Source organism: Saimiri boliviensis, chromosome 17 (genome assembly GCF_048565385.1).
Source record: "Saimiri boliviensis isolate mSaiBol1 chromosome 17, mSaiBol1.pri, whole genome shotgun sequence".
Classification (NCBI taxonomy): Eukaryota; Metazoa; Chordata; class Mammalia; order Primates; family Cebidae; genus Saimiri; species Saimiri boliviensis.
In genome coordinates this window covers 68,248,962-68,274,425 of record NC_133465.1, presented here as the reverse complement: position 1 = coordinate 68,274,425, position 25,464 = coordinate 68,248,962, and the positions used below count along the sequence as shown (strand labels likewise).

General features: G+C 43.5%; 1 protein-coding gene across 3 annotated transcripts in view; it reads left to right on the top strand.

Moving 5' to 3' along the window:
- Positions 1 to 25,464, top strand: part of CYTH1 (cytohesin 1) — a 110,780-nt gene that overhangs the window by 24,302 nt on the left and 61,014 nt on the right. Inside the window, exon 1 of one of the 3 annotated variants that reach the window (XM_039476110.2) lies at positions 23,894 to 23,981. The exons of the other annotated variants lie outside the window; for them this stretch is intronic. Within the exon in view, the coding sequence (XP_039332044.1) occupies positions 23,954 to 23,981 (28 nt within the window). The 5' untranslated portion in view covers positions 23,894 to 23,953. Of the gene's footprint in view, positions 1 to 23,893; positions 23,982 to 25,464 lie in introns of those variants that run through there. 3 annotated transcript variants of the gene reach the window in all.

Sequence of the window (25,464 nt, the reverse complement as noted above, 5' to 3'; positions counted from 1 at the left end):
TCGATCTCTTGACCTCGTGATCCACCCGCCTCGGCCTCCCAAAGTGCTGGGATTACAGGCTTGAGCCACCGCGCCTGGCCGAAGTTTTTAAGATAGTAAAATGTTGTTGCTTTCTTTTAAACCAGGCGTCCCCAAACTACGGCCCACGGGCCTCCCCTGAGGCCATTTATCCGCCTCCCCCCCTCCCCCCCCGCCCCCGCACTTCAGGAAGGGCACCTCTTTCATTGGTGGTCAGTGAGAGGAGCACAGTATGTGGTGGCCTTCCAATGGTCTGAGGGACAGTGAACTGGCCCCCTGTGTAAAAAGTTTGGGGACACCTGTATAAAACAAAAAACTAGCTATTTAGATAGAGAGGCCAGAATTAAAACATTAGTAGTCAAAAGAGGGAATTCAGTGTTTCTTGAGTTTTTAGCTTTATACATCTAAATAAAATGATTCTCCTGTCTCAGCCTCCCAAGTGACTAGGATTACAGGCATGTGCCACCATGCCCAGCTCATTTTCCTGTTTTTAGTAGAGACGGGGTTTCTTCTACAACCATGTATTTTTCAGTTCCACACAGGCACCTTTTGCAGCTGTGGTAGTCAGTTGCCCTAGGCAGATGAACATGCAGAAGCAGTGTGTTTAGCCTACCCTTTTAAAGTTTGTCATCTAGTAAATTGAGGTTAGAATTGTGGTTCCCATACTTGACTAATCTGCAGAATCCCTGGAGGAATTTTTCAAAAAAGCTATTTATTCTGGGTCCTTACTCAAGCCATACCTAATGTACCAGGATCCCCCAGGGTCGGATCTAGGAATGAGCGAATGAGTGAATATGTACGTACATGCACATGCTTGTATGCACACATGCTCACAAATATACGTACTTTTAATGCTGCTAAATTTGGGGACTGCAGGTGTAGAAACCCATGCTTGGGAACCTCCAACTGTTCTCTTCAAGGTCACATTGCACAAGCGGGCTCTGACTTGGGTTAGCCCGGCCTGAGATGGTTCCTTTCTTTTCCCATGTTGAGTGTATAAAATGATTTCACAAGAATTTGTGTGTCCGTGATTGTACGAAGGGATGGCTGACTGTTCAGTGTATTTCCTCTGCTGTCACTTATCTAATTTATGTGGTTTTGCTTTAAACCATTTAGTATTCCACTTGGAGGGTTTTGAGTTTACAGAAGTTTTTAAGAAGAGGCTCAACAGATCAAAGAGGCAAAAATAACCAACCTTGGATTTTTTTTTTTAAACTCCTTTATTATAGCTATCAAGTACATCTACCTACCCGCTTTAGCTTCCCCATGTGTCTTTTTGTGGTTTTCTGTTTTGTTCCTTTAAGAGATACCTTCTCTTTATGTTGCAGCTGTTGCTAGGCAGCCACTGGACGGGTGCCAGTTTTAGAGCCCTGATCTGTACAACAGCGAAGTGACCTAAAAAGATCCCTTTGCCTTTTCCTCTTGGGTGAAAGAGGGGCTTGGCACTGGGACACAGACTGCCGGGCGCCCAAGACCTTCGAAGAACTGAGGCTGTGTCTACTTACCCAGAGTGACTCCTGAGTACCCTTTAGTCCCTCCTCAGGGCAGTGGCATCTAGTCTGAAAATGAAGCCACCTCAGGCAGTGGGCTTCGATTGGCTATAATTGTGTCCCTCTTGCTTTAGCCCTTTGGCAGCTCTTTGAAATAATTATTATTAGGCCGGGCGCGGTGGCTCAAGCCTGTAATCCCAGCACTTTGGGAGGCCGAGGCAGGTGGATCACGAGGTCGAGAGATCGAGACCATCCTGGTCAACATGGTGAAACCCCGTCTCTACTAAAAATACAAAAAAATTAGCTGGGCATGGTGGCTCGTGCCTGTAATCCCAGCTACTCAGGAGGCTGAGGCAGGAGAATTGCCTGAACCCAGGAGGCGGAGGTTGCGGTGAGCCGAGATCGCGCCATTGCACTCCAGCCTGGGAAACGAGAGCGAAACTCCGTCTCAAAAAAAAAAAAAAAAAAAAAAAAAGAAATAATTATTATTATGGAAATTTTCTTTCTTTTTGAGACAGGATCTCACTCTGCTGACCTGGCCGGAGTCCAGTGATGTCGTCATAGCTCACTCCAACCTTGATCCCCTGTGTTTGAGCAATCCTCCCCCCGCAGCCTCCTGAGTAGCTGGGGCCACAAGCACATGCCATAACTCCATAGATGCTGAGAGTAGGTAACGAGACCTACTGGATCAGAATGAGACAGATTAGTACACATCGCACAGCAAATAGCAGGAACGTCAGCATGAGTGCTGGTGCCGCCAACCTCAAGTCTCCTGGGGTGACATGACGCTCTGCATGAATTGGGTTTGTCTACAGCTGAGGAACCAAGGACCACCAAGGGCTTAGCACTTTTTGTAGCAAGCGGTAGACAGGCCAGGTCTCTTCCCCTGGGAGGGAGTATGTCAGGCTACCGTCTCCTTGACCAACTTCATGTCGCCAGCTACAGGAAGACAGACCTTGCAGTTTGGCACTCTCAGCAAGGACATGCAGGGGTGCTTGGGGCCTCGGCCAAAGACAGCATAATATAGATGTACCATCGTTTAACTAACCATCCTGTCTTGTTATTTAAAAGTTTCCACTTTGTTCCCATAAGAAATAGTCCTGTAACATTCTTGTGGGTAAGGTTTTGCTCACATTTCCAGCTGTTTTCTTAGGCTAAATGCTTGTAAGTGGACTTACTGGGTCAGTGAGTTTAGCTTTTTAGTTGCTTGATACGTACTGCCAAATGGCTTTTCAGAAAGTGTCAATCATTTTACACTTCACACCAGTGTATGATACTACTTGTTAATTTATCCTTCCCAACATTGAATTTTTTTTTTAGATCATTTGGGTTGCTGATATAAGTAAAATTTTTTCCTGTCTCTCTCAGTGTTGGTAGGATGAGCTTTGTTCTGAGAACCTTGGTTAGTGTTTGTGTGTATTAGAATGGGGGAGTTGTAGCAGCAGCTTCCCCAGGTCGTTTTTAATTTATATATTCAGCAGATATTTATGGAACACCTGCTATGAGCCGGGCACTCTATGGGCCTTGCAATTTAGACATGAATAGAGTTCTCAAGTACTTTACCTTCTAATCAGAAAGAGGGCTTTGACTTCTAACGAAGACTTGTTTAATTCACATGAGGGCTTCTTTCTTTTTTTAATTCTTTTTTCTTTTTCTTTCTTTCTTTTTTTTTTTTTTTTTGAGACGGAGTTTTCGCTCTTGTTACCCAGGCTGGAGTGCAATGGCGCGATCTCGGCTCACCGCAACCTCCGCCTCCTGGGCTCAGGCAATTCTCCTGCCTCAGCCTCCTGAGTAGCTGGGATTACAGGCACGCGCCACCATGCCCAGCTAATTTTTTTGTATTTTTAGTAGAGACGGGGTTTCACCATGTTGACCAGGATGGTCTCGATCTCTCGACCTCGTGATCCACCCGCCTCGGCCTCCCAAAGTGCTGGGATTACAGGCTTGAGCCACCGCGCCCGGCCTCTTTTTTTTTTTTTTTTTAAGACTAGGTCTCACCATGTTGGCCAGGCTGGTCTTGAACTCCCGACCTCAGGTGATACACCCACCTTGGCCTCCAAAGTGCTTAGATTATAGGCGTGAGCCACCACACCCGGCCCCTTCTTCTTTTTTTTTTTTTTTTTTTAAACTACACTCTTCGTTCCCCAAAAGGATGAGGGTTTCTTAAGTTATGGTGAAAATTCAAACCTTGAAATTTCACCTTGTGAATAATCTTAGTCTAATTTTTGCCATGTTTATTGGAATATAGGCCAGTGGTTGAACTTTGTATTCCTAACATCTCAGCATCCTTGTGTCTCCTGGTGACTGTCAAGACTTGCTTTTTTTTTTTTTTTTTTAAATAGGATCTTGCTCTGTCACCCAGGCTGGAGTGCAATTGTGCAATCTTGGCTAACTGCAGCCTTGCCTCCTGGGCTTAAGTGATCCTCCCACCCCAGTGGCATTTTCTGATAGACATCTGTGTCCTCAAAATGTGTTAAAGATTTTTGCAGATGAGTCTACTCACATAGTGATTTAGTTTTGAATAGACAGGTTTTTAAATTTCTTTTTTTTTTAATAGAGTCTCACTGTGTCACTCGGTACTCTCAAGGACTTCATATAGCCTCAGTAGCAAACTAAGGGCACTAACTGACATTTTAAGCATCTTTAATTGGTGATGATGACCACACTAATTTCCATTTATTTATTTGCTACAGACTTTTCAAGTTCCTTCTCCTTGTTTAAAAAGAATAACTTTATTGAGGTATAATTTACATAGAATACACTGTATGCATTTAAAGTGTACAGTTTGGCCGGGCATGGTAGCTCACACCTGTAATCCTAGCGCTTTGGGAGGCTGAGGTGGGTGGATCACTTAAGGTCAGGCATTCGAGACCAGGCTGGCCAACATGGTGAAACCCTGTCTCTACTAAAAATAAAAAAACTAGCTGGGCATGGTGGCGGACGCCTATAATCCCAGCTACTTGGGTGGCCGTCACACAGGAATCTGCGTGAACCTGGGAGGCAGAGGTTGCAGTGAGCTGAGATCGCACCATTGCATTCCAGCCTAGGTGACAGGGTGAGACTCTGTCTCCAAAAATAAAAGTAAAAAAATAAATAATAAACATAACATTTACAGTTTGATGGGTTATAGTCAACAGATTTGTATACCAGTGAAACCACTATCACAATAAAGACACATTTCCTTGCCCTGAAAAAGATGTTTCGTGACCCTTTTTGTTTTGCTTTTGTTTTTTGTTTTGTTTTGTTTTGAGACAGTGTCTTGCTCTGTCTCCCAGGCTGGAGTGTGGTGGCATGAACATAGCTCACTGCAACCTCAGCTTCCTAGGCTCAAGCAGTCCTCCCACCTCAGCCTCCCAAGTAGCTGGGACTACAGGCTTGCACCACTAGCCCAGCTAATTTTTTATTTATGTTGTTCAGGCTGGTCTTGAACCCCTGGGCTTAAGCAATCCCCCCTGCCCCAGCCTCCTAAAGTCCTGCCACCAAGCCTAGCCACTTCCTGTCTTGCCGGCCATTACTCCCTCTACCCCTAGCCCCAGGCAACCACTGATCTGCTTTTTGTGACTACAGATTGGTTTGTACTTCCTAGAATTTTATGTAAGTGAAATTATGCAGTGTTACAATGTATATTCTGCATCTTTGTCTGGCTTTGTCTGGATTTACCTGAAAAAAGTGACAAAAAACTTCAGTCTCAAACTAAATGCAAAAATTTACATTCTTATACTAAAGATCACAATTTTGGGTTGGGTATGGTGGCTCACACCTATAATCCCAGCACTTTTTGAGGTTGAGGTAGGAGGACTGCTTGAGCCCTTGAGACTAGCCTGGGCAACATAGTGAGAACCTGTCTCTACAAATAAAAAAGAAAGAAAAATGGTTTGGCGTGGTGGTGCACACCTGTGGTTCAAGTTACTTGGGAGGCTAAGGTGGGAGGATTGCTCAAGCCAGGGAGGTCAAGGCTGCAGTGAGCCAAGATTGCTCCACTGCACTCCAGCCTGGGCACCACAATGAGATCCTATCTAAAAAAAAAAAAAAAAAAAACCCACAATTTTGTACCTTCTTAAAATTGAGGGGAGGTCATGTAAAAACTAAACTTATAAATTCTTATGGGTGGTCAAATCCACATAAGAGGGTTTGTTTTTGAAGCATGGCAAAAATCAAAGATTATTGCTCTTGGAAAGTTCTGTCAGTATCACACACGTGCCTTTTGTTTGCTTTTCCTTTCCGAGTTTCTTTATCTGGATGAGCTGGTCCTCAGGAGCTAGTGGCTTTGTCCACTATGGTCCTGCCACACATGACATAGCTTAACACAATGGCCACTTTGATCCTTCCTCCCTACTCCATGTGTGTGTGGAGGAGAGGATCTTAGCATGTCATCAGCCAGGTGTTTGCAGTATGCTGGATCAATGACATCATTACCACTCAGTGGTGGATCTTTTTAAAAAAGGGTGAGGGCCGGGCGCGGTGGCTCATACCTGTATTCCCAGCACTTTTGGAGGCTGATTTGGGCAGATCATGAGGTCAGGAGTTCAAGACCAGCCTGGCCAATATGGTGAAACCCCTTCTCTACTGAAAATAGAAAAATTAGCTGGGCGTGGTGGCACATGCCTGTAGTCCCAGCTACTTGGGAGGCTGAGGCAGAAGAATCACTTGAACCCAGGAGGCAGAGTTTGCAATGAGCCGAGATTTCGCCACTGCATTCCAGCCTGGATGACAGAGTTAGACTCTGTCTCAAAAAAAATAATAATAAAGCGGGGAGGAGGGGGTGAGGTGGGGTACTCCATATGTTTTTTAAGGGATTATTATTATTATTATTATTTTTTTTTTTTTTTGAGACGGAGTTTCGCTCTTGTTACCCAGGCTGGAGTGCAATGGCACGATCTCGGCTCACCGCAACCTCCGCCTCCTGGGTTCAGGCAATTCTCCTGCCTCAGCCTCCTAAGTAGCTGGGATTATAGGCACGTGCCACCATGCCCAGCTAATTTTTTGTATTTTTAGTAGAGACGGGGTTTCACCATGTTGACCAGGTTGGTCTCGATCTCTCGACCTTGTGATCCACCCGCCTCGGCCTCCCAAAGTGCTGGGATTACAGGCTTGAGCCACCGCGCCCGGCCGGGATTATTTTAAAGAAATAATTTTTTTTTTTTTTTTTTTGAGACGGAGTTTCACTCTTGTTACCCAGGCTGGAGTGCAATGGCGCGATCTCGGCTCACCGCAACCTCCGCCTCCTGGGCTCAGGCAATTCTCCTGCCTCAGCCTCCTGAGTAGCTGGGATTACAGGCATACGCCACCATGCCCAGCTAATTTTTTGTATTTTTAGTAGAGACGGGGTTTCACCATGTTGACCAGGATGGTCTCGATCTCTTGACCTCGTGATCCACCCGCCTCGGCCTCCCAAAGTGCTGGGATTACAGGCGTGAGCCACCGTGCCCGGCCCTAAGAAATAATTTTAGAACAATTCTGTTGTAAAGGGATTTTTGTTGTTTGAACTAAGATTTTAATTAAAGGTAACCCTAAAGAATCAGTGATTTGTGTTCCCAGATGAGGTAGATGGCAGGAGTTAAAAGGAATTAAACTTTATTTAAAGTTTGCAAAAGCTGGTATTTTCATAATTGGAATATGGCAAGTCACCTATTTAGTCCATTTGGTACCTTATCTTCTAATTGTTATTACTGCTTAGTTAATATTTGTGATCTGCTAGATTCCCTAAGGGCATACTGCGTAAACCTCATGTGATTAGGGAGGGATGTCAGCAGCTCTCTGACCCTTTGTTATCATATTTTTTTTTTTTTTTTCTTTTTTTAGTAGAGGCAAGATCTCGCTATGTTGCTCATGCTGGTCTCGAACTCCTGTGCTCAAGTGATCCTCCAAAAAGTGTTGAGATTACAGGCATGAGCCACTGTGTGCCTGGCCAAGAGCATGAGCCTTCTGAGGCGAGGTTTGGCACTTGCCTGTGGCACTTGCCTTGTTTTTCTTTTTTCTTTCTTTTTTTTTTTTGAGACGGAGTTTCGCTCTTGTTACCCAGGCTGGAGTGCAATGGCGCGATCTCGGCTCACCGCAACCTCCGCCTCCTGGGTTCAGGCAATTCTCCTGCCTCAGCCTCCTGAGTAGCTGGGATTACAGGCACGTGCCACCATGCCCAGCTAATTTTTTGTATTTTTAGTAGAGACGGGGTTTCACCATGTTGACCAGGATGGTCTCGATCTCTCGACCTCGTGATCCACCCGCCTCGGCCTCCCAAAGTGCTGGGATTATAGGCTTGAGCCACCACGCCCGGCCTTGTTTTTATTTTTTCTTCCTTTTTTCCCTTATAATTAAATTAGAGATAGGGTCTCACTATATTGCCCAGATTGGTCTAGAACTAATGGCCTCAAGCGATCCTCCCACCTTAGCCTTCCAAAGTGCTAGGATTGAAGGCATGAGCCACCATGCCCAGCCTGACCATTTATTGACAGTCTGTTAGCTGAGCTGGGGTGGCATGAGAGGCTTCTCTCCAATTGTCCCCATGCTCCTGGTGACTCTGGTGCCCCTCTCCCACCCTGTTCTGCACTCACTGATACATGTGCCTTAAGCCTTTGGGAAAAGGAAGAGTAAACCTTTGGGGGTGATTTGGTAATCTTGCATGTACTTTTTCTTCCATTATATGTGTTCTTGTGTGTCCTGTTTCCCAAGATTAGGGATGTTTTGGCAGGACTGGTCTTGAACTAAACAACAGCAACAAAATTCATGTGTTAATAGTACTACCTGTGGGTTTTTATTTAATTAGGCATTTTAACATTTTCAGTATCATGTTTAATTTGTATAATCACATTGTGCTAAGAGGTGTGTGACATTACTTAAATTTACATGGTTAAGATTATAAACTTAAATACATTTTTGAAGTTCTCTGTCCTGTCTGTGATTATCAGCAGCATTGTTTATCACTAATGCCCTGGAACTCTTCATTGATAGGAGAGATTTTACTCCAGTTAGGTACTTTTTAAAGGTAATTTCTATGAAAATCTCTATAAAAATGCATATGGAAAAACTCCTTCACAGTGGAAAAGAGTAATAAATAAAATTTCCTTTTTTTCCTCTCGAGTTCTGAACCTATTAGAAATAGAAAAAGAAATCTGAAAATGGAGATCATACAATCGGCCTTGTAACTGGTAAAGAGAGGGAGATGGAGGAGTTCTCATTTCAAACATCTAGGAAATTATGTTGTAAATTTGCAAAATAGGTTAAATTTCTGTTTCTTTCCCAGTAATAGGATCTTTGAAATAGAGTATTTGAAATTATCATTTGAGGCCGGGGACAGTAGCTCATGCCTGTAACCCCAGCACTTTGGGATGCCTTGGTGGTCGGATCACTTGAAGTTAGGAGTTCAAAACCATCCTGGCCAATGTGGTGAAACCTTATCTCTACTAAAAATACAAAACAATTAGCTAGGTGTGGTGACAGGTGCCTATTATCCCAGTTACTTGGGAGGCTGAGACAGGAGAATCACTTGAACCCGGGAGGTGGAGTCAGCTGAGATCGTGCCACTGCACTCCAGCCTGGGTGACACAGCAAGACTCTGTCTCCAAAAAAAAATATTATCTTTTGATATAACCAATAGCAGAGAGATACCTGTACTCTTTCTTCTACATTTATAAAGTCAATCCTTATTATTTGTGAAATTTGTATTTATGAATTTGCCTACTCAGTAAAGTTTATTTGTAACCTGCAAATCAATAGATTTGCAGGTAGAGCTTTTGTGGTCATTTCTGGACGTTTACAGAGCAGTGAAAAATGCAGTGTCCTCAGTGTACACATTTCCAGCTACTGTGAAACAAGGTGACTGATTTCTTGTTTCAGCTCTTATCCTGTAAACAAATGACCTTATGTGGTCTCTTTAGCATTACATTTTTTTGTGTGTATTTTTGTGCCTTTGCTGGTGACTTTGCTCTTTAAAATGGCCCCAAAGCATAATGCAGAATTTCTGTTTAGTGTTCCTAAGTACAAGAGGCTGTGATGTGCCCTATGGAGAAAATGCAGCATGTTAGTGAAGCTTTGCTCAAGAGTGAGTTACAGTGCTGCTGGCCATGAATCAACATTGGCTGGCCATGGTGGCTCACGTCTGTAATCCCAGCACTGTGGGAGGCTGAGGCAGGTGGATTGCTTGAGCCCAGGAGTTTGAGACCAGCCTGGACTACACAATGAAACCCTGTCTCTACTAAAAATAGAAAAAATTAGCCAGGTGCACTATGCACCTGTGGTCCCCACTACTCAGGTGCCTAAGGTGGGAGGATTGCTTGAGTCTGGGAGGTGGAGATTGCAGTGAGCCAGGATGCCACCACTGGACTCCAGCCTGGGTGACAGAGTGAGACAAACTCTGTCTCAAACAAAACAAAACAACAATGTATATTAAATAAGACATATTTAAACAGAAAACCATATAAACAAGGTTACGTATTGTTCAGTTGACAAAAATGTGACCAGAGGCCTGTAGGAACCTAACCTGTATTTCTCCTAGGAGCAGTGATTCAGTGTTTTCCAATTCAGTGTTAGCAACGACTTTTTTTGGGGGGGGGATGGAGTCTTGCTCTGCTGCCCAGGCTGGAGTGCAGTGGCACCATCTTGGCTCTAATCTACTTCCAAAATGTATCAGAAAGTAATCTACTTTATTGACTCTCTACTCCTAATGTGTTAGAGGAGGCCACTGAATTACTTGCCTGGATGCCACATGAGCTTGCTGTGGTAGATGCCACTGGGTGCACTCATATCTCATGTTCCCTCCCTTCTGGGCAGAAGAAGAACCATATTCTCACACCCTGGCCATTGATTTGCTGTCCTTTTCAGACCCGGAGGGAGCAGGCTGAGAAATAGTTTGTGGAATAAGTATGTGGTATTATTTTAGGAGCACTTACTGTTTCTTTGGGTAATAGTAACTTCTGCAATTTGAGGGCTGCTTCTAAACTTGTTAGGAATATTTTTTTAAATGCAAGGGAATTTTTATTATGGCAGATAAACATTTAAACAATGTATTAAGTAAAGGCTTGGAGAAATTCTTCACTTAAAACAGTTGGGGGATGAAAAAACACTTCAAAAATAGATTGTTTTAGAGTTCTTTTTTTTTTTTTTTTTTTTTTTTTCTGAAACCACCTCCTGCCTTCTAAAGCAAGATGATTAGATTTTAAACAATGATTTCAGCTTAGTTAGGTTGTTTTGTTTTGTTTTGTTTTGTTTTGTTTTAGACAGGGGTCTTCATTTGTCACCCATGCTGGAATGCAGTGGCATGACCATAGCTTACTGCACCCTCTACCTCTCACCTCAATCTCCTGAGTAGCTTGAGACCACAGGCACACTTCACCACACCTGGCTAATTTTTAAAATTTTTTGAGAGGGGATAGAGTCTCACTCTGTTGCCCAGAATGCAATGGCACGATCTCAGCTCACTGCAACCTCCGACTCCTGGGTTCAAGCAATTCTTTTGTCTCAGCCTCCCAAGTATCTGGGATTACAGGCACCCGCCACCACGCCCAGCTAATTTTTGTATTTTTAGTAGAGACGGGGTTTTGCCATGTTGGCCAGGCTGGCCTTGAACTCCTGAGCTCAGGTGATCTGCCCACCTTGGTCTCCTAAAGTGCTGGCTGCTCTCAGACTTTTGGGCTCAAGTGATCCTCCCACTTTGACCTCCAAAAGTGCTGAGATTACAGGTCTGAGCCATCATGCCTGGCCTAGTTTCTTTTTAAATCAGTAACAGGTATCAAGAATTTGGACTGGCTGGCCTTGGTGGTCCTATCTGCTGCCACCTTTGCTCTGCTCCCCACAGTATGTGGGTGTGCTGGGCCCTCCTCACACATCCTCTGTCATGTGATGGTTCCATCTTCAGAGCTGTGGCAGGACTGTACTGGTTCAGTTTGCTCTGTGTCAGCTGAGTAAAGGATGGGTGGAGTATACCGATTTTGTAACTTGTAACATTTGGTCTGTGGTTTTGCAATGAAGGGGTGATGTATAATTAGTAAGGCAGGAGAGCAAAGGAAACAGGAAGGGGATCTGCAGTGCTCCTGTATCAAAGTAGATCTCCAAAGCAAAAAAGGACAAAAGCAAACGCACTCCTCCTGCCAGCCTGTTTTTACTTACTCTTTTTTGATTAGAGAACTTTGTTTTCGTAAACATTCCTTGAGTTTTACACATAACGATCAACCGTTTTCATATTTAATTAAGGCTGGAATTTTTTGGTAAAAATTACTGAGTTTGGTTTAGAAATACACAGAAAACCCAATGAATTAGTTGAATAATCTCCCTTATGCCCTTTTTCAGACAGTTCTCCTGTATTCTCCCAAGTAATAGAAGTACTAGAAAGGTCAGTTGTATTTATTATTAAATGACTAGCGCTTTTGATGCCTTTAGTCCAGTTAAACAGTGAGCTTTCCTGGTAACCTAGGCATTGTTGTCCTCCTGCGGTAACCTGGACCTGTTGAATGTTTAAATGTTTTCCTTTGCCCCAGAACTGTGTTGAAACCATTTGTTAACCACACAGCGGGATGATCAGTACTTACACCAGCTGACGGGACACCTGGCATGACTACTCAGTGATCTCATAAAAACACGCCAGACTGGTTCGGTAGATAGTTTTCATTTTTTGTGATGGGACTCATAGCTCTCAGAATCAGAGAGTGTTTAGAGGTGACTCTTACCCAAGTGTAGGTCAGCAGCTTTGGTTTGTTTCCTATGTAGAGTGCAGTGGTGGACAGTGAGAGAGAGCCCTGGGAGAGGCTCAGAGCTGGGCTTTGAATCCTGGGTAGGATTCAGAAAAGTAGAAAATATTGTAAATTTTATTTTATTTTATTTGAATAAAAGGCAACAAAAGCAGAGATTTATTGAAAATGAAAGTACACTCCACCGTGTGAGAGTGGACTGGAGCATAGGGAGGGGCTCAAGGGCCAAAAGTATTGTGAAATTTATTTTATTCAAAGTAGTACGCATGTATAGTTTTAAAGATCATGTACAACACACAAATTTACATGCTCATAGCAGCATTTTTTTTGTAAGTGCCGAAAAGTGGAAACAACCCAATGTCTATCAGCTAATGAATGGATAAGTACAATGACGTGTGTCCCTACAAGGGAAGATGATCTAGTCATAAAAAGGAGTGACGTTCGGACCCGCGCTGCAGCCTGGCTAAGTGTTGAAAACATGATGCTAAGTGAGAGGCCAGTCACACAAGGCTGTGTATTAGGCAGATCTGGAGAGACAGAAAGTAGACTAGTGATTGTCAGGAGCTGGAGATGAGGGAATGGGGGTGACTGCTACAAGGGATGGGATTTTCTTTTGGGGATGATGAAAATTTCCTAAAATTAGATAGTGGTGATGGTTGTATAACTTTGTAAATATACTAAAATCACTGAATTGTATTATGTCTAAAAATGTCCTCCCTCTCCCAGTCAGTGCCTCCTCACCCCAAATGTTCACCTCTACATCCTTCAAGATTATGACCACAGTGCAGTATTTGAATCTCCCCAAATCTCTTCCTAAATACCAGATAAGCTGCTAAGATTGCACATTTTCTTAGAAGTCACTCCCCTCTTTAAGTATACCTCTGCCACTATTCTTCCCACCTCTCCCAGGGATTTTTTGCTATTCTTTCTCTATGAGCCTGGAATATTCTGGACCTTCATAGCCTGATCCTTAGCATGTCATGTGGCTTTTTTTGTATGTGCTGCCATTACCTGTGTCCTCCAGTAGACTGTTGTGTTTTGAAGTGGGGGATACTTTGTTCTCTTGATCTTCGTAGGTCTAGCTCCTAGCTAACGTAGTGCTTAGCACGGTTCAACAGACATCATTCAGAATGAACACATGGGAAAGAGTCAAATCCTTTTTGAGTAAATACAGAGTATTCAGTGTTCACTTTTTTTATTATTTATATTTTTGAGACAGAGTCTGGCTCTGTCACCAAGGCTGAAGTGCAGTGGGGTGATCATCACCTGCCTCACCCTCCAAAGTAACTGGGATTACAGGCATGTGCCACCACACTCAGCTAATTTTTTAGTTTTCTGTAGAGATGGAGTCTCTTCATGTTGCCTAGGCTGGTCTTGAACTCCTGGGCTCAAGTGATCCTCCCACCTCAGCCTTCCAAAGTGCTGCGATTACAGGCATGAGTCACCACACCTGACCTTTAAAATTATTACTATCATGAGTAAATATATATGTGAAGAGCAGCTAGAAGATGGGAGAATAGGCATTCTAAATGTGGTAGACTCTTACAAATGGGAAGTAGGAGAACCTCAGGTTACCATGTGGTGATACTTCATCCTAAGGAGACAGGGTAATAGGAAACTTCGTTGCCACACTGTCCCTGTGGGTCTTGGAGCTCAGGTCTCCTTGTGGGAAGATGGTCTTTGTAATCAAATCTTGCAGCCGTTGTATAATTTCCTTAGTCTACATGGTGAGGAATAGAGGAGGTTCAGAGAAGAATATACATGTATTTTGTATACCTAAAAATTGTAGAAAAGAGAATCCTGAATATGGTTTTTTGGAGGGGTTGGGGAAGACGTAATTGAGGTTCAGATTTTCTTTGCACTGATGCCTGTTCTGACCATCTTATTTAAAACTTAACAATACCTGACCCCACCCCCGGCCACATACTTCTCTTTTCCCCATAGCATAGCACCCATCACTGTCTAGCATGTTACTTATTTATTGTGTGTATTGTTTTTTATCTGTATCTGCCTATATCGTATAAGCTCCCGTTGGCTGTTATCACTATCCTTCAAATCAGTCAGCTTATAGGGACAAAGGGCAAACCAATGGTAACATTAACAAATGCCTTTCAGGAAATAAATACTGGTGAATATGCACATGTGAACTGGTACATATGCTAGGTAGAACATGAATTACCTCTTTTCTCCCTATATATGTTCAAAAGGTAATAAATGGAATTTTTGGATGCAATGTCTGTCAATCTTTTAACAATCTTTTCATCTAGCCAGCAGAGGGCAGCACAGATGGGATTTACCACACTGAATATTTTTTACTTTATTTTAAAGAGCATTTGAAACTACTGTAGCAACCACTTCCAGGAGTAGTGTGAAATTTATTTCAGTTTCAGGTTTCTTCTTTCTCACTTGTGAATTGTGCTGTTTCTCCTTTGTCTTTATGGAGGAAGATGTTTCTGTTTACTTTACCATCATGAATGTCTTTTTGGCACGATTCCTGGTGCTTCTGAGGGCTGTGGTGAGGTTGGTGATGGTAGGTCCTGAAGGGGCACTGTTCTGTTGCCTCCGGAAAGTGGCAGTTACTTGAACCAGAGTTCTCCAAGGTCTTCCTGTGCCCCCAGGCTCCACAGTGCACAGAAGACTGCAGCCCCGGGTCAAGGGTCCTCTGTGAGCATCTGGCTAATGCTCTTGACCCGCTTCGCAGAAAGAAAAAACTCCAAAATGTACATAATCAAAACCACACAGCTTTTCAGTTTTGTGGCAAGTTATGGAACTGATAGTGGATTTTCTTGACATAGAAACTAAGTAAGATCAGTCTTTGTGATGCATACCTCTCCTATTTTTTTTTTCTTGTAAGGGTTGTTACTGGTCCTTAGGTAAAAATTGAAATAAGTTCAAATTGTGTACATAAAACAAAGGATATGGTTTAGGTTTTCCTTGTTGATAACAAAAGTGCTAACAACTCTGTGTCATAAAGGTATGTACTGGCAAATGTGATCAGAAATCATAGCTTGCCTTGCTAGGTACGAGGTGGGCCTATCTCAAGAACTGGCATGTTCTTTGAATTCTTGGTGGCACATGACATATCCTTTGTCATCAACTCCTTTTTTCCCCAAGGTCTAATAGATGCATTTGTGTCTATAGACAAAATAGTATAAATCTATGTTTTTTAGGTAACCAAAGTAGAAGTAACCTTTGAAGGAATTCTGCAGTGTTTCCAGGTGTCTGGATTTCTGCCTGCAGAGGCTTGACAAGTCTTTGTTATGCTCCACCCCGCCTTGCAGATGTTCTTTGGGACTTTGAGGACGCTTGCCTGACTGTATTTCCTATTGGCAGCCTGTTAGGAAAGATCTAAGCTGTAGAGAAAGGGCACCAGGAAGCAAAATGATTTACCCCCAAATTCCAGAAATGCTTCAGGTACCCAGGACCTCTGAGAATGGAGATACAGAAGCGAGGGTGGTGAAAGTGTTCATTGTGGCAGTTGAGACTCCCAGGTCTCCTCTCCATCTCCTGCAGCAAGGCAGTTTCTCTTGCACTTCTGATAAAACCTGAAGGCTTAATTTCTGAAGAAGGCTGTGAAATACAGAGAGCAAGTGAAAAATATATATATTTATTTATTTTTAAAACTACCAACCAAGAAGCAGCACCAAAAAAATTCTATGGGTTTGTTTTTTTTTTTTTTTTTGAGACGGAGTTTCGCTCTTGTTACCCAGGCTGGAGTGCAATGGCACAATCTCGGCTCACCGCAACCTCTGCCTCCTGGGTTCAAGCAATTCTCCTGCCTCAGCTTTTGTATTTTTAGTAGAGACGGGGTTTCACCATGATGACCAGGATGGTCTCGATCTCTCGACCTCGTGATCCACCCGCCTCGGCCTCCCAAAGTGCTGGGATTACAGGCTTGAGCCACCGCGCCCGGCCTTTTTTTTTTTTTTTTTTTTTTTTGAGGCGGAGTTTCACTCGTTACCCAGGCTGGAGTGCAATGGCACGATCTCGGCTCACCGCAACCTCCGCCTCCCGGGTTCAGGCAATTCTCCTGCCTCAGCCTCCTGAGTAGCTGGGATCACAGGCACGCACCACCATGCCCAGCTAATTTTTTGTATTTTTAGTAGAGACGGGGTTTCACCTTGTTGACCAGGATGGTCTCGATCTCTTGACCTCGTGATCCACCCGCCTCAGCCTCCCAAAGTGCTGGGATTACAGGCTTGAGCCACCGCGCCCGGCCAATTCTATGTATTTAACTGTGAGATCTCCATCCTTTCTCCTTCAGTGTAGCCCCTCAAATACCAGTGGTCAGTTTTATACTCCACATAGCTCAGATAGGAGATTGGAGAATACTTCTTTGGGTAACTAGTCCAAGCAAAAATGAGCTACAGAGCCCTACATGTGGGATGTCTACATGTTACTGCCTGATCATAATACATTGCCACCCATCAATCTATAGGCCATACCTACCACACACCGTCTAACCAGGTTATTAGTATGTTACTCTTTTTTTTTGAGATGGAGTCTCATTTTGTCACCAGGCTGGAGTTCAGTGGCACAATCTCGGCTCACTGCAAACTCTGCCTCCCAGATTTAAGCAATTCTTCTACCTCAGCCTTCCGAGTAGCTGAGATTACAGGCATGTGCCACCACACCCAGCTAATTTTTGTATTTTTAGTAAAGACAGGGTTTCATTATGTTGGCCAAGATGGTCTTGCTCTCTTGACCTCATGATCTACCCACCTTGGCCTCCCAAAGTGCTGGGATTACAGGCATGTGCCACTGTGGCCAGCCTGATGTGTCACTCTTAAATGTGAAGAAATAGACTATGCTTCCTAGAGACTTAAGGAAAACCCTCAGTGTTAGCAACCAAACAGAGCAAATAGAAGTTTAAGGAAACAGGATGAAACAAGAATAGTATGCTATCAAAAAGGACTATAGGTTGAGTATTTCTTATCTGAAATGCTTGGAACCAGAAGTGTTCTAGATTTCAGATTTTTTTGGATTTTGGAATATTTGCATTATACTTGCCAGATCATCCCTAATCTGAAAATTGGAAATCCACAATGCTTCAGTGAGCATTTCCTTTGAGTGGCATGTTGGCACTCACAACGTTGAAGATTTTGACACATTTCAAGGATTTTGGATTTGGGAGTTTGTGTTAGGTAGACAGCTTCAGAGGCCATGACATGGGAGTGAAGCTGGAAAGCAAGACTGCTGGTTGGAGACCGGTAGGGAGTCTGGTGCGCTGTGGACGGGGACAGAGAAGGAGGCATTGGTGCGTGGACAGAGATGATGGGAGGCTTCTCTGCAGTCCGACCAGCCAGAGATAATGATTCTTAATGTGTTTAGTATATATTCTTCCTGGCTAATTTCTTTATTCATTTTTATAATTATGCATTTTTGTTACATGATTTTTTTTCGTTTAACAATATAACATGACATCTTTCTGCTTCTACAAAAATAGTTATGTGGCATTTTCCAATAACTTTTTCAAGTGCCAAGCAATATTTTTTTTTTTTTTTTTGAGATGGAGTTTTGCTCTTGTTGCCTAGGCTGGAGTGCAATGGTATGATCTCAGCTCACTGCAACCTCTGCCTCCCGGGTTTAAGCAATTCACCTGCTTCAGCCTCCCAAGTAGCTGGGATTACAGGCATGTGCCACCATGCCTGGCTAATTTTGTATTTTTAGTAGAGACGGGGTTTCTCCATGTTGGTCAGGCTGGTCTTGAACTCCTGACCTCAGGTGATCCTCCTGCCTTGGCCTCCCAAAGTGCTTGGATTACAGGCATGAGCCACTGCACCCAGCACTATGTGTTTTTTTTTGTTTGTTTGTTTGTTTGAGATGGAGTTTCGCTCATTTTGCCCAGGCTGCTGGAGTGCAATGGTGCGATCTCGGCTCACTGTAACCTCTGCCTCCCGGGTCCAAGCAATTCTCCTACCCCAGTCTCCCAAGTAGCTGGGATTACAGGCATGCACCACCACACCCAGCTAATTTTGTATTTTTTTCAGTAGAGATGGGGTTTCTCTATGTTGGTCAGGCTGGTCTCGAACTCTTGACCTCAGGTGATCCACCTATCTTGGCCTCCCAAAGTGCTCGGATTACAGGTGTGGGCCACTGCGCCCAGCGCAGCATGTGTTTTAAATGGTAATCCATACTGTGCATTTAGCTGTGGCTAGGCTAGCACTTTATTTTTTATTTTATTTTACTTTTAAATTTTATTGATTGATTGATTGATTGAGATGGAGTCTTACTCTGTCTCCCAGGCTGGAGTGCAGTGGCACAATCACAGCTCACTGCAACCTCTGCCTCCTTGGTTTAAGCAGTTCTCTGCCTCAGCCTCCCTAGTATCTGGGATTACAGGCATGTGCCACCACATCTGGCTACTTTTTATAGTTTTAGTAGAGATGGGGTTTTACCATCTTGGCCAGGCTGGTCTTGAACTCCTGACCTCGTGATCCACCTGCCTCAGTCTCCCAAAGTGCTGGGATTACAGATGTGATCCACCACATCCAGCCATTGCCCTCACTTTTATAGGTCGTGCCTGTCTTAACTTCTCCAGATTCCCACTCTGGGAATGTTTCTCTTTCTGGGATTATGATCGATATGAGTAGTACGCTTTAAAAAAACAAATTTTTCCAAGAATATTACATAAATATTCACATAATTTTTTCTAGTGTCATTTATTTATTTAATTTTTTTGCAGAGATGGGGCCTTGCTTTGTTGCCCAGGTTGATCCCGAACTCCTGGCCTCAAGCAGTCCTCCCTCCTTGGCCCTCCAAAGTGCTAGGATTACTGGCATGAACCACCACTCCCAGCCTAATTTTAAAACATTTTAAACCATTATATTTTCACCTAATATGACACTGGAGTGGATGAAGCTAAAGTCTGTTTAAGGTGTTTATTAATTAAAAATTTAAAATGTCTTGAATAAAAAACACTTGCATCAAAATGCCCTAATGTGTGATTTTTAATATGAATGACAATCAAGTGTTTTTTTCTACTTTGTTGGTTTATTGCTTTTCACAGGGCCTATGCTAGCTCCTGTATGTTTCTGATAACATTTGTTCAGACACTGCTCTGAGGCCCTAGATCAGGCGTCCCCAAACTTTTTACACAGGGGGCCAGTTCACTGTCCCTCAGACTGTTGGAGGGCCGCCACATACTGTGCTCCTCTCACTGACCACCAATGAAAGAGGTGCCCCTTCCTGAAGTGCGGCGGGGGGCCGGATAAATGGCCTCAGGGGCCGCATGCAGCCCCGCGGGGGCCGTAGTTTGGGGACGCCTGCCCTAGATTATTGCCCTGGTTCTGTAATTTGCCATTATTTTTTTAGTTATTTCAAAGTGTAGTGTGAAACTAAAAAAGTTTCCATTTAAATAAATACATTGTAATCTAACACTCTATTTGGGATTGATACTATAGATGTGCCTTACCAGTTGGGTTATTCTATGTTTTGGTTTGCCAGAGACAGTCCTAGTTTATACTAATTGGCTGATGTAATTATTAATAGTACCCATTTTCAATCTCAGAAATATCTCAATGTGAATGATAAAGTCTGTGGTCACTTATGAGTGAGTGAAACCTACAATTTGATGATGTAGTGGTTAAATGTCTATTTTAAGGAATTGAAGAGATAGCTCTTCATTCATTATTTTCTTTTTTAACAGACAGTGTTATTTGTTGTACTAGAGTTGACAGTGTGGTGTTAAGACAGGTTATGCCTTGCCATGCTTCCAGCCTTAGGGGACACTGCCTGGCTAGGAGCCTGTGAGGTGGCCTGCTGTGCCCAGTAGGGATGATGGCTATTACATGAGCCATTCAGAGTCTCTCTTTTGAGAATGTGAATTGGAAGCATTACAAGAATGAGACACTGAATAGTGGGAGCAGAAGCTAAAAGTCACAGGGGCTGAAGGATCAGGGGACTTGTGAGACCGTGGATGGGTGGAAGTAATGATGGGGCCTGCAAGGCAGAAGCTGGGGGGAGTGGGGAGGGAGAACCTGGTTGGCGGCCTGTCAGAAGATAGCAGCTCCAGGCTGGGCGCAATGGCTCACACCTGTAATCCCAGCACTTTGGGAGGCCGAGGCGGGTGGATCATTTGAGGTTAGGAGTTCAAGACCAGCCTAGCCAACGTGGTGAAACATTGTCTCTACTAAAAATACAAAAATTAGCTAGGCGTAGTATCGTGCACTGCAACTGTATTCTGAGCTACTTGGGAGGCTGAGGCAGGAGAATCATTTGAACCCAGGAGGTGGAGGTTACAGTGAACCGGGATCCCACCACTGCTCTCTAGCCTGAGCAACAGAGTGAGACTCTGTCTCAAAAAAAGAAAAAGCAGAAGATAGTAGCTTCATTTTTTTCATTTGCCAGGCCAGAAAGCTTGGAGTCACCCTTAACTTACTCTCCTTTATACCTCACATGGACTCCATTGGCACGTCCTTGGCTGTACACTGAAAGTAAATACAGCAAGAATATGGCCACTGTTACCAAGTAAGCTGCCGGCCCCTCTCACCTGGATGACTGTAGCAGCCCCCAGCCGGTCTCCGGCTCCTATGCTGGCTGTCTCCAGTCTGTTCTCCACAACCGAAGTGGTCTTGTTACAAAGGAAGCCACAAAATGCCATGTTGCTCAGAACCCTGGCAGCAGCTGTGCATCTCACCCCGAATGGAAATCAGAGTCCTTAAAACAGCCGCCAAGGTCCCATGCAGTTCACCCAGTTCCCCACTCACTTCTGTGACTGTCTTCCCCTCCTCCCTATACTGTTCTTCCTGCTCCAGCCACAGTAGCCTCCTGGCCTTCTCAGCAGAGGCCTTCCCTGAATGCACTTCCACTTCTAGATAATGATAGGTAAGGATAATTAATCAAGACACAGTTAGAATCAGGTGTTTCTTCAAGGAAAAACAACAATAATAAAAGACAAATGTGAAACATTGGGGTCTTCTAGTAAGACACTAGACATTAGTCAACCAAGGACAGTGATCTCTGAAAGACTGGAAACAAAAGAAGGTGAGCTCTCTGATTGTCTCAGCTTACTACCTTGAGAGAGTTTCCAAGCCATGGCACAAAGTACCACTCCACAGTACTTACCATCTGACATACTGCATCTTTTACTTGTTTCCCTGCCTTTCCTGCCACAATGGAGTGGAGATGCCATGAGGACAGACATTTTTGTCTCCTTGGTCCTCTGATGTCTCGCCAGTGGCTGGCACTTATTGTGCTCAATGAATGTTGAGTAAAACAGATAAGACAAAAGATACAACTATTTTTGCAAAAACTTCTTAAAAAGTGACAGGTTATGACAAAATATTTGTAACATTTAACACAAAGGATTCGTAATCTACAAATAACTTTAAAAATGATAAGCAATAGAAAAGTGGGCCAAGGATTTGAAAAAGCAATTTACGGAAGAGGATATACCTCAAACTTATGAAAAGATAATCAGCATCACCAGTAATCAGGTCAGTGCAAATGACCAACAGCAATGAGAAGCTGTTTCCCGCTGTCTCACGGCAGAAGTTAAGTTTGGTACCATGAGGGAGTGGCAGGCACTTCGGCAGCATCTGTGAAAGCTTTAAGTACTCAGGCCTCTTGACCAGCTTTTCTGCCTTTGGGTGTCTATTCCAGAGAAACGCTATACCATTTGACAGTAGGTAGAAAATAGAAGTGACCTGTCCTCTTGTTAAGTTGGGATCACTGGCTATGAATCAGACCTGATACCAGAAGATAGAAATGCTGTTTGGGAATCATTAAACATAGGTTTTGAAATGGTTCAGGGTGGGACTTACAGCTGTGATTTTGACATACGAAACCAAAAGATGACATGTTGGGTTATATTAGTTGCCTCTACAAAAAAAGTTTTTTTTTTTTTTTGAATACATGCATACATATTTATTTAGCTATTATTAGGCAAGAAAAAAGAGAATGTGATGAAGTCTCTGGCCTTGAGTCATGTCAGCACCTGTGGTCACCTTCAGAGTATGACTGGAGACAGTGCCCTGTTGTCTTGCTATAGATGTGTGTGTTTCCAACTCCCCAGTAAGACTTAGCCAAAGTCTAGCACTTCCTGCAAAGCTGCTGCAAGAGTTTACATTTACAACCAAGACTAGCAAGAGAGGGGTTGGGAGTCCAGCAGAGAGCAGGGTGCAGAGTGTGGGCTCTGTTGCCAGGTCTTGTGCTTTGGCAAGCTGTGTAACTTCTCTGGGTGCTGGCGTTCTCATCCATGACCTGGGAATGGAGAGGACACGCACCCCATGGGATGTTTTCAGAATTAGATGACTTAGGTCACATCAAGCTAGGCAAGAAGCAGGCATGCAGTAAGTGTGACCTGCTGTGGTGGTGTGGTGGGAAGCTATATCTGGATCCAGCAGTTCTAATTCTGAGAATTAGAAGTGCCAAAATGTGTGCACATGTGTATTGAGATGTGTAGAAAAATTGGAAATCACTTAGAAGTCTTACAATATGGAACTGGTTAAACATTGTGTCTAGACTGTTAATAATAATAAATGTGATAGATGTCCATTTATAGTCATGAAAAAAATGTTGTAAGTAAAAATAGATGGTTTTAAAACAGCATGTAAAATATCCAATTTGTGTGTGTATGTATGCACACACACACATACACACACACAAATATATACAAGAGAGAGAGAACATATATAATAGAAGTCTAGAAAATATATGCCAAAATGTCATCAATGTTTATCTCTTGGTGATAGGATTATGGTGTTTCTTTTTCTTGTTACTATTTTCTAGTTTTCAACAATGCATATGTGTCATGAACATAATAGGACTGTGCAGAAAAGAATATTTTTATACAACATGTTAGGAATCATAATGGGGTAAAACTGAACTTATACTGAGAGTTTGGCTTTTGGATTTTTTTTTTTTTTTTTTTTTTTGCCTCTAATATCTGTTTTCGGCTTTTAGCCTGTGACCTCATAACATGCTGTAATGATTACGATCTCTTCTTAGTCATTCTCTTGGGAAATGTGCTATTATCTCATTGTGAGGGGACCAGGGATTTTAACGATTCCATTTTAAGAAAGTGTAGTCGGCCTTCCATGGGCTCCCCATCCATAGATTTAATCTACCGTGGATGGAAAATATTTGGAAAATAAACAAAGGTCACACCTGTACTGAACACATGCAGACTTTTTTCATGTTCTTTAAGCAATCTAGGGTAACAACTGTTTACAAAGCATTTACATTGTATTAGGTATTGGAAATAATCTAGAGATGATCTAAAGTATATGAGTGGATGTGTCTAGCTTATATGCAAATAATATACAAACTCAAGGATTCAAGCATCCGTGGGTTTTGGTGTCCATGGGGGTTCCTGGCACCAGTCTCCCTTAGATACCAATGAACAACTGTACTGGAAAGTGAAGAGAAAAACAGCAGCGAGCCCTGTCTATGACATTGGTTGAGCCTGAGAAAGCACTGTAAGTGTGGCTACTAAACTAGTTTGACTCCACCGTGAGATTGCTTTCAGGGAAGCAGATGGTTAACACACTCGGAAGGTGTGTCAGCTTGACTTCAGGAACTGGGTGGTGGCAGTGACTGGGAGTGCTGCTTCTTGGAGGCTGGAGGCTGATTGGCCCAGGCATGCGGCCAGCCATTGCCCGTCTGTTCAGGAAGCAGCTCTGAGCTGTCCTAGTGGCTGGACAGCTTCACAGGTATCCCTGGCCCCTCCCAGTCAGACCCCACAGGAGAACTTGGCTCCCAGTAAGTTACTGCTCTCCTTGAAGGACAGAACGGACTTTTTGTGTCCTGCTGTAAGGAAACAAGATGGTCCTTAAAACCGAAGAGGAGGATGGTGAGTCACAGCCGCCGCCCCTGGCAGGGACTGATGTGACTTGGGGTATATGGGGGGGAATTTTAGGTATCTCTTAATCCTGTGAGCATAGTTTACTGAACCTTTTGGGGAGGAGTTAAGGACCAACCTAGCCTCTGGTTTTTGTTTTTATCTTACTGTTTTCAGGAGAAAGACTGTATAGTGTCTTAGTGGTTAGGAAGCTGAGGCTTGTGTGTGTGTGTGTGTGTGAGAGAGAGAGAGAGAGAGAGAGAGAAAGAGGAGAAAGGGGGAGAGAGAGGCAGTAAGGTAACTCAGTCTTTTTAAACAAAGAGGTTCTCCTCCAATCTTTGCTTTCGTTAGAGTTCCGCCTTGGGTGTTTCTTGGTAGATTCCACTTCATACTTGGTGATTGTGTCTACTTCCTGTATCGAAATAACAGTTGGTCAGAACTTCTGGGAATTCCACAAATATCCGGAGAGAATCTGATGCTAAAAAGTAAAGACATGAGAGGTCAGATTGGAAGAACCAGTGAGATTCAGGATGAATAATATTGTTTTATGAAATAAAATGTATCTAAGGGAAAAGATAATTAAATTTGGTCTTCTCCTTTTGGTTGTTAGGTGAAGACTGTTTGAAGCCTGTGAGGACAGGGTCTGTAGAACTTCCTTTATCTGCTCCACACCCGTCCTGTAAACAGTGGAGCTATGAGTAATGGGATGACAAGCTGTGGCTTCTAAACCCCAAGAGATTCTGCTCAAGAGTGTGTCTTAAAGCCCTGGGCTAGCCCAGGAGTTCTGTTTGTGGATATGTGTGTGTTTTGTTGTATTTTATTGTGGCACCTTTATCAGATGATGATGTTGTAATGCTGTAAGACAAAATAGTAAAAGGTGTACTGGCTTGTAGCTGGTAATGCATGATATAAATAAGTTGGCAGTTAATATTAGGGTACATTTGAAAGTGGATTTTGTGAAAGTTGTAATAAAATTTGGGGGTCCTCTTTAGGCCTTTCCTGCTCTGGTTCACTATAAAGCACATATTTGAAAGCTGTACCTGTTAAGTGCATATGATCCTGGACAGCGTCCACAGGTGACACCAAAAGCTGCCTCGTGCGTGGGAGACGCTAAGAGGGAAGGATGCACCGGTGTCCATAACAGCGCTTCTGTATCTGAGGGGACAGTAGCGAGTGGCAGTGCCAGGCCAGGGCTGAACTACTGCTTGATGTTTTTGTAACTGAAAGGTGCGTCCATACTAGCCAAGATTGAGTTCCAAAGGGAACACTGAGTGTGTAATAGGACACTGGTGACTGCTAGGACGGCAGGAGTGAGCCGGGCCTGGCTGTGGTCCCGGACGTGGTCCCTCACGCTTACTTGCTGCTGATCCTTCCAGGTGAGCCCAGCTTCAGACCACCCAGAGGTGCTGTTTCATAGTCACCTCAGAGTTTAAGCACAGGATCTATACATCCATCCTGGGCATGCACTCAGCCTCTGGCAATCCTGGAGGCTTTA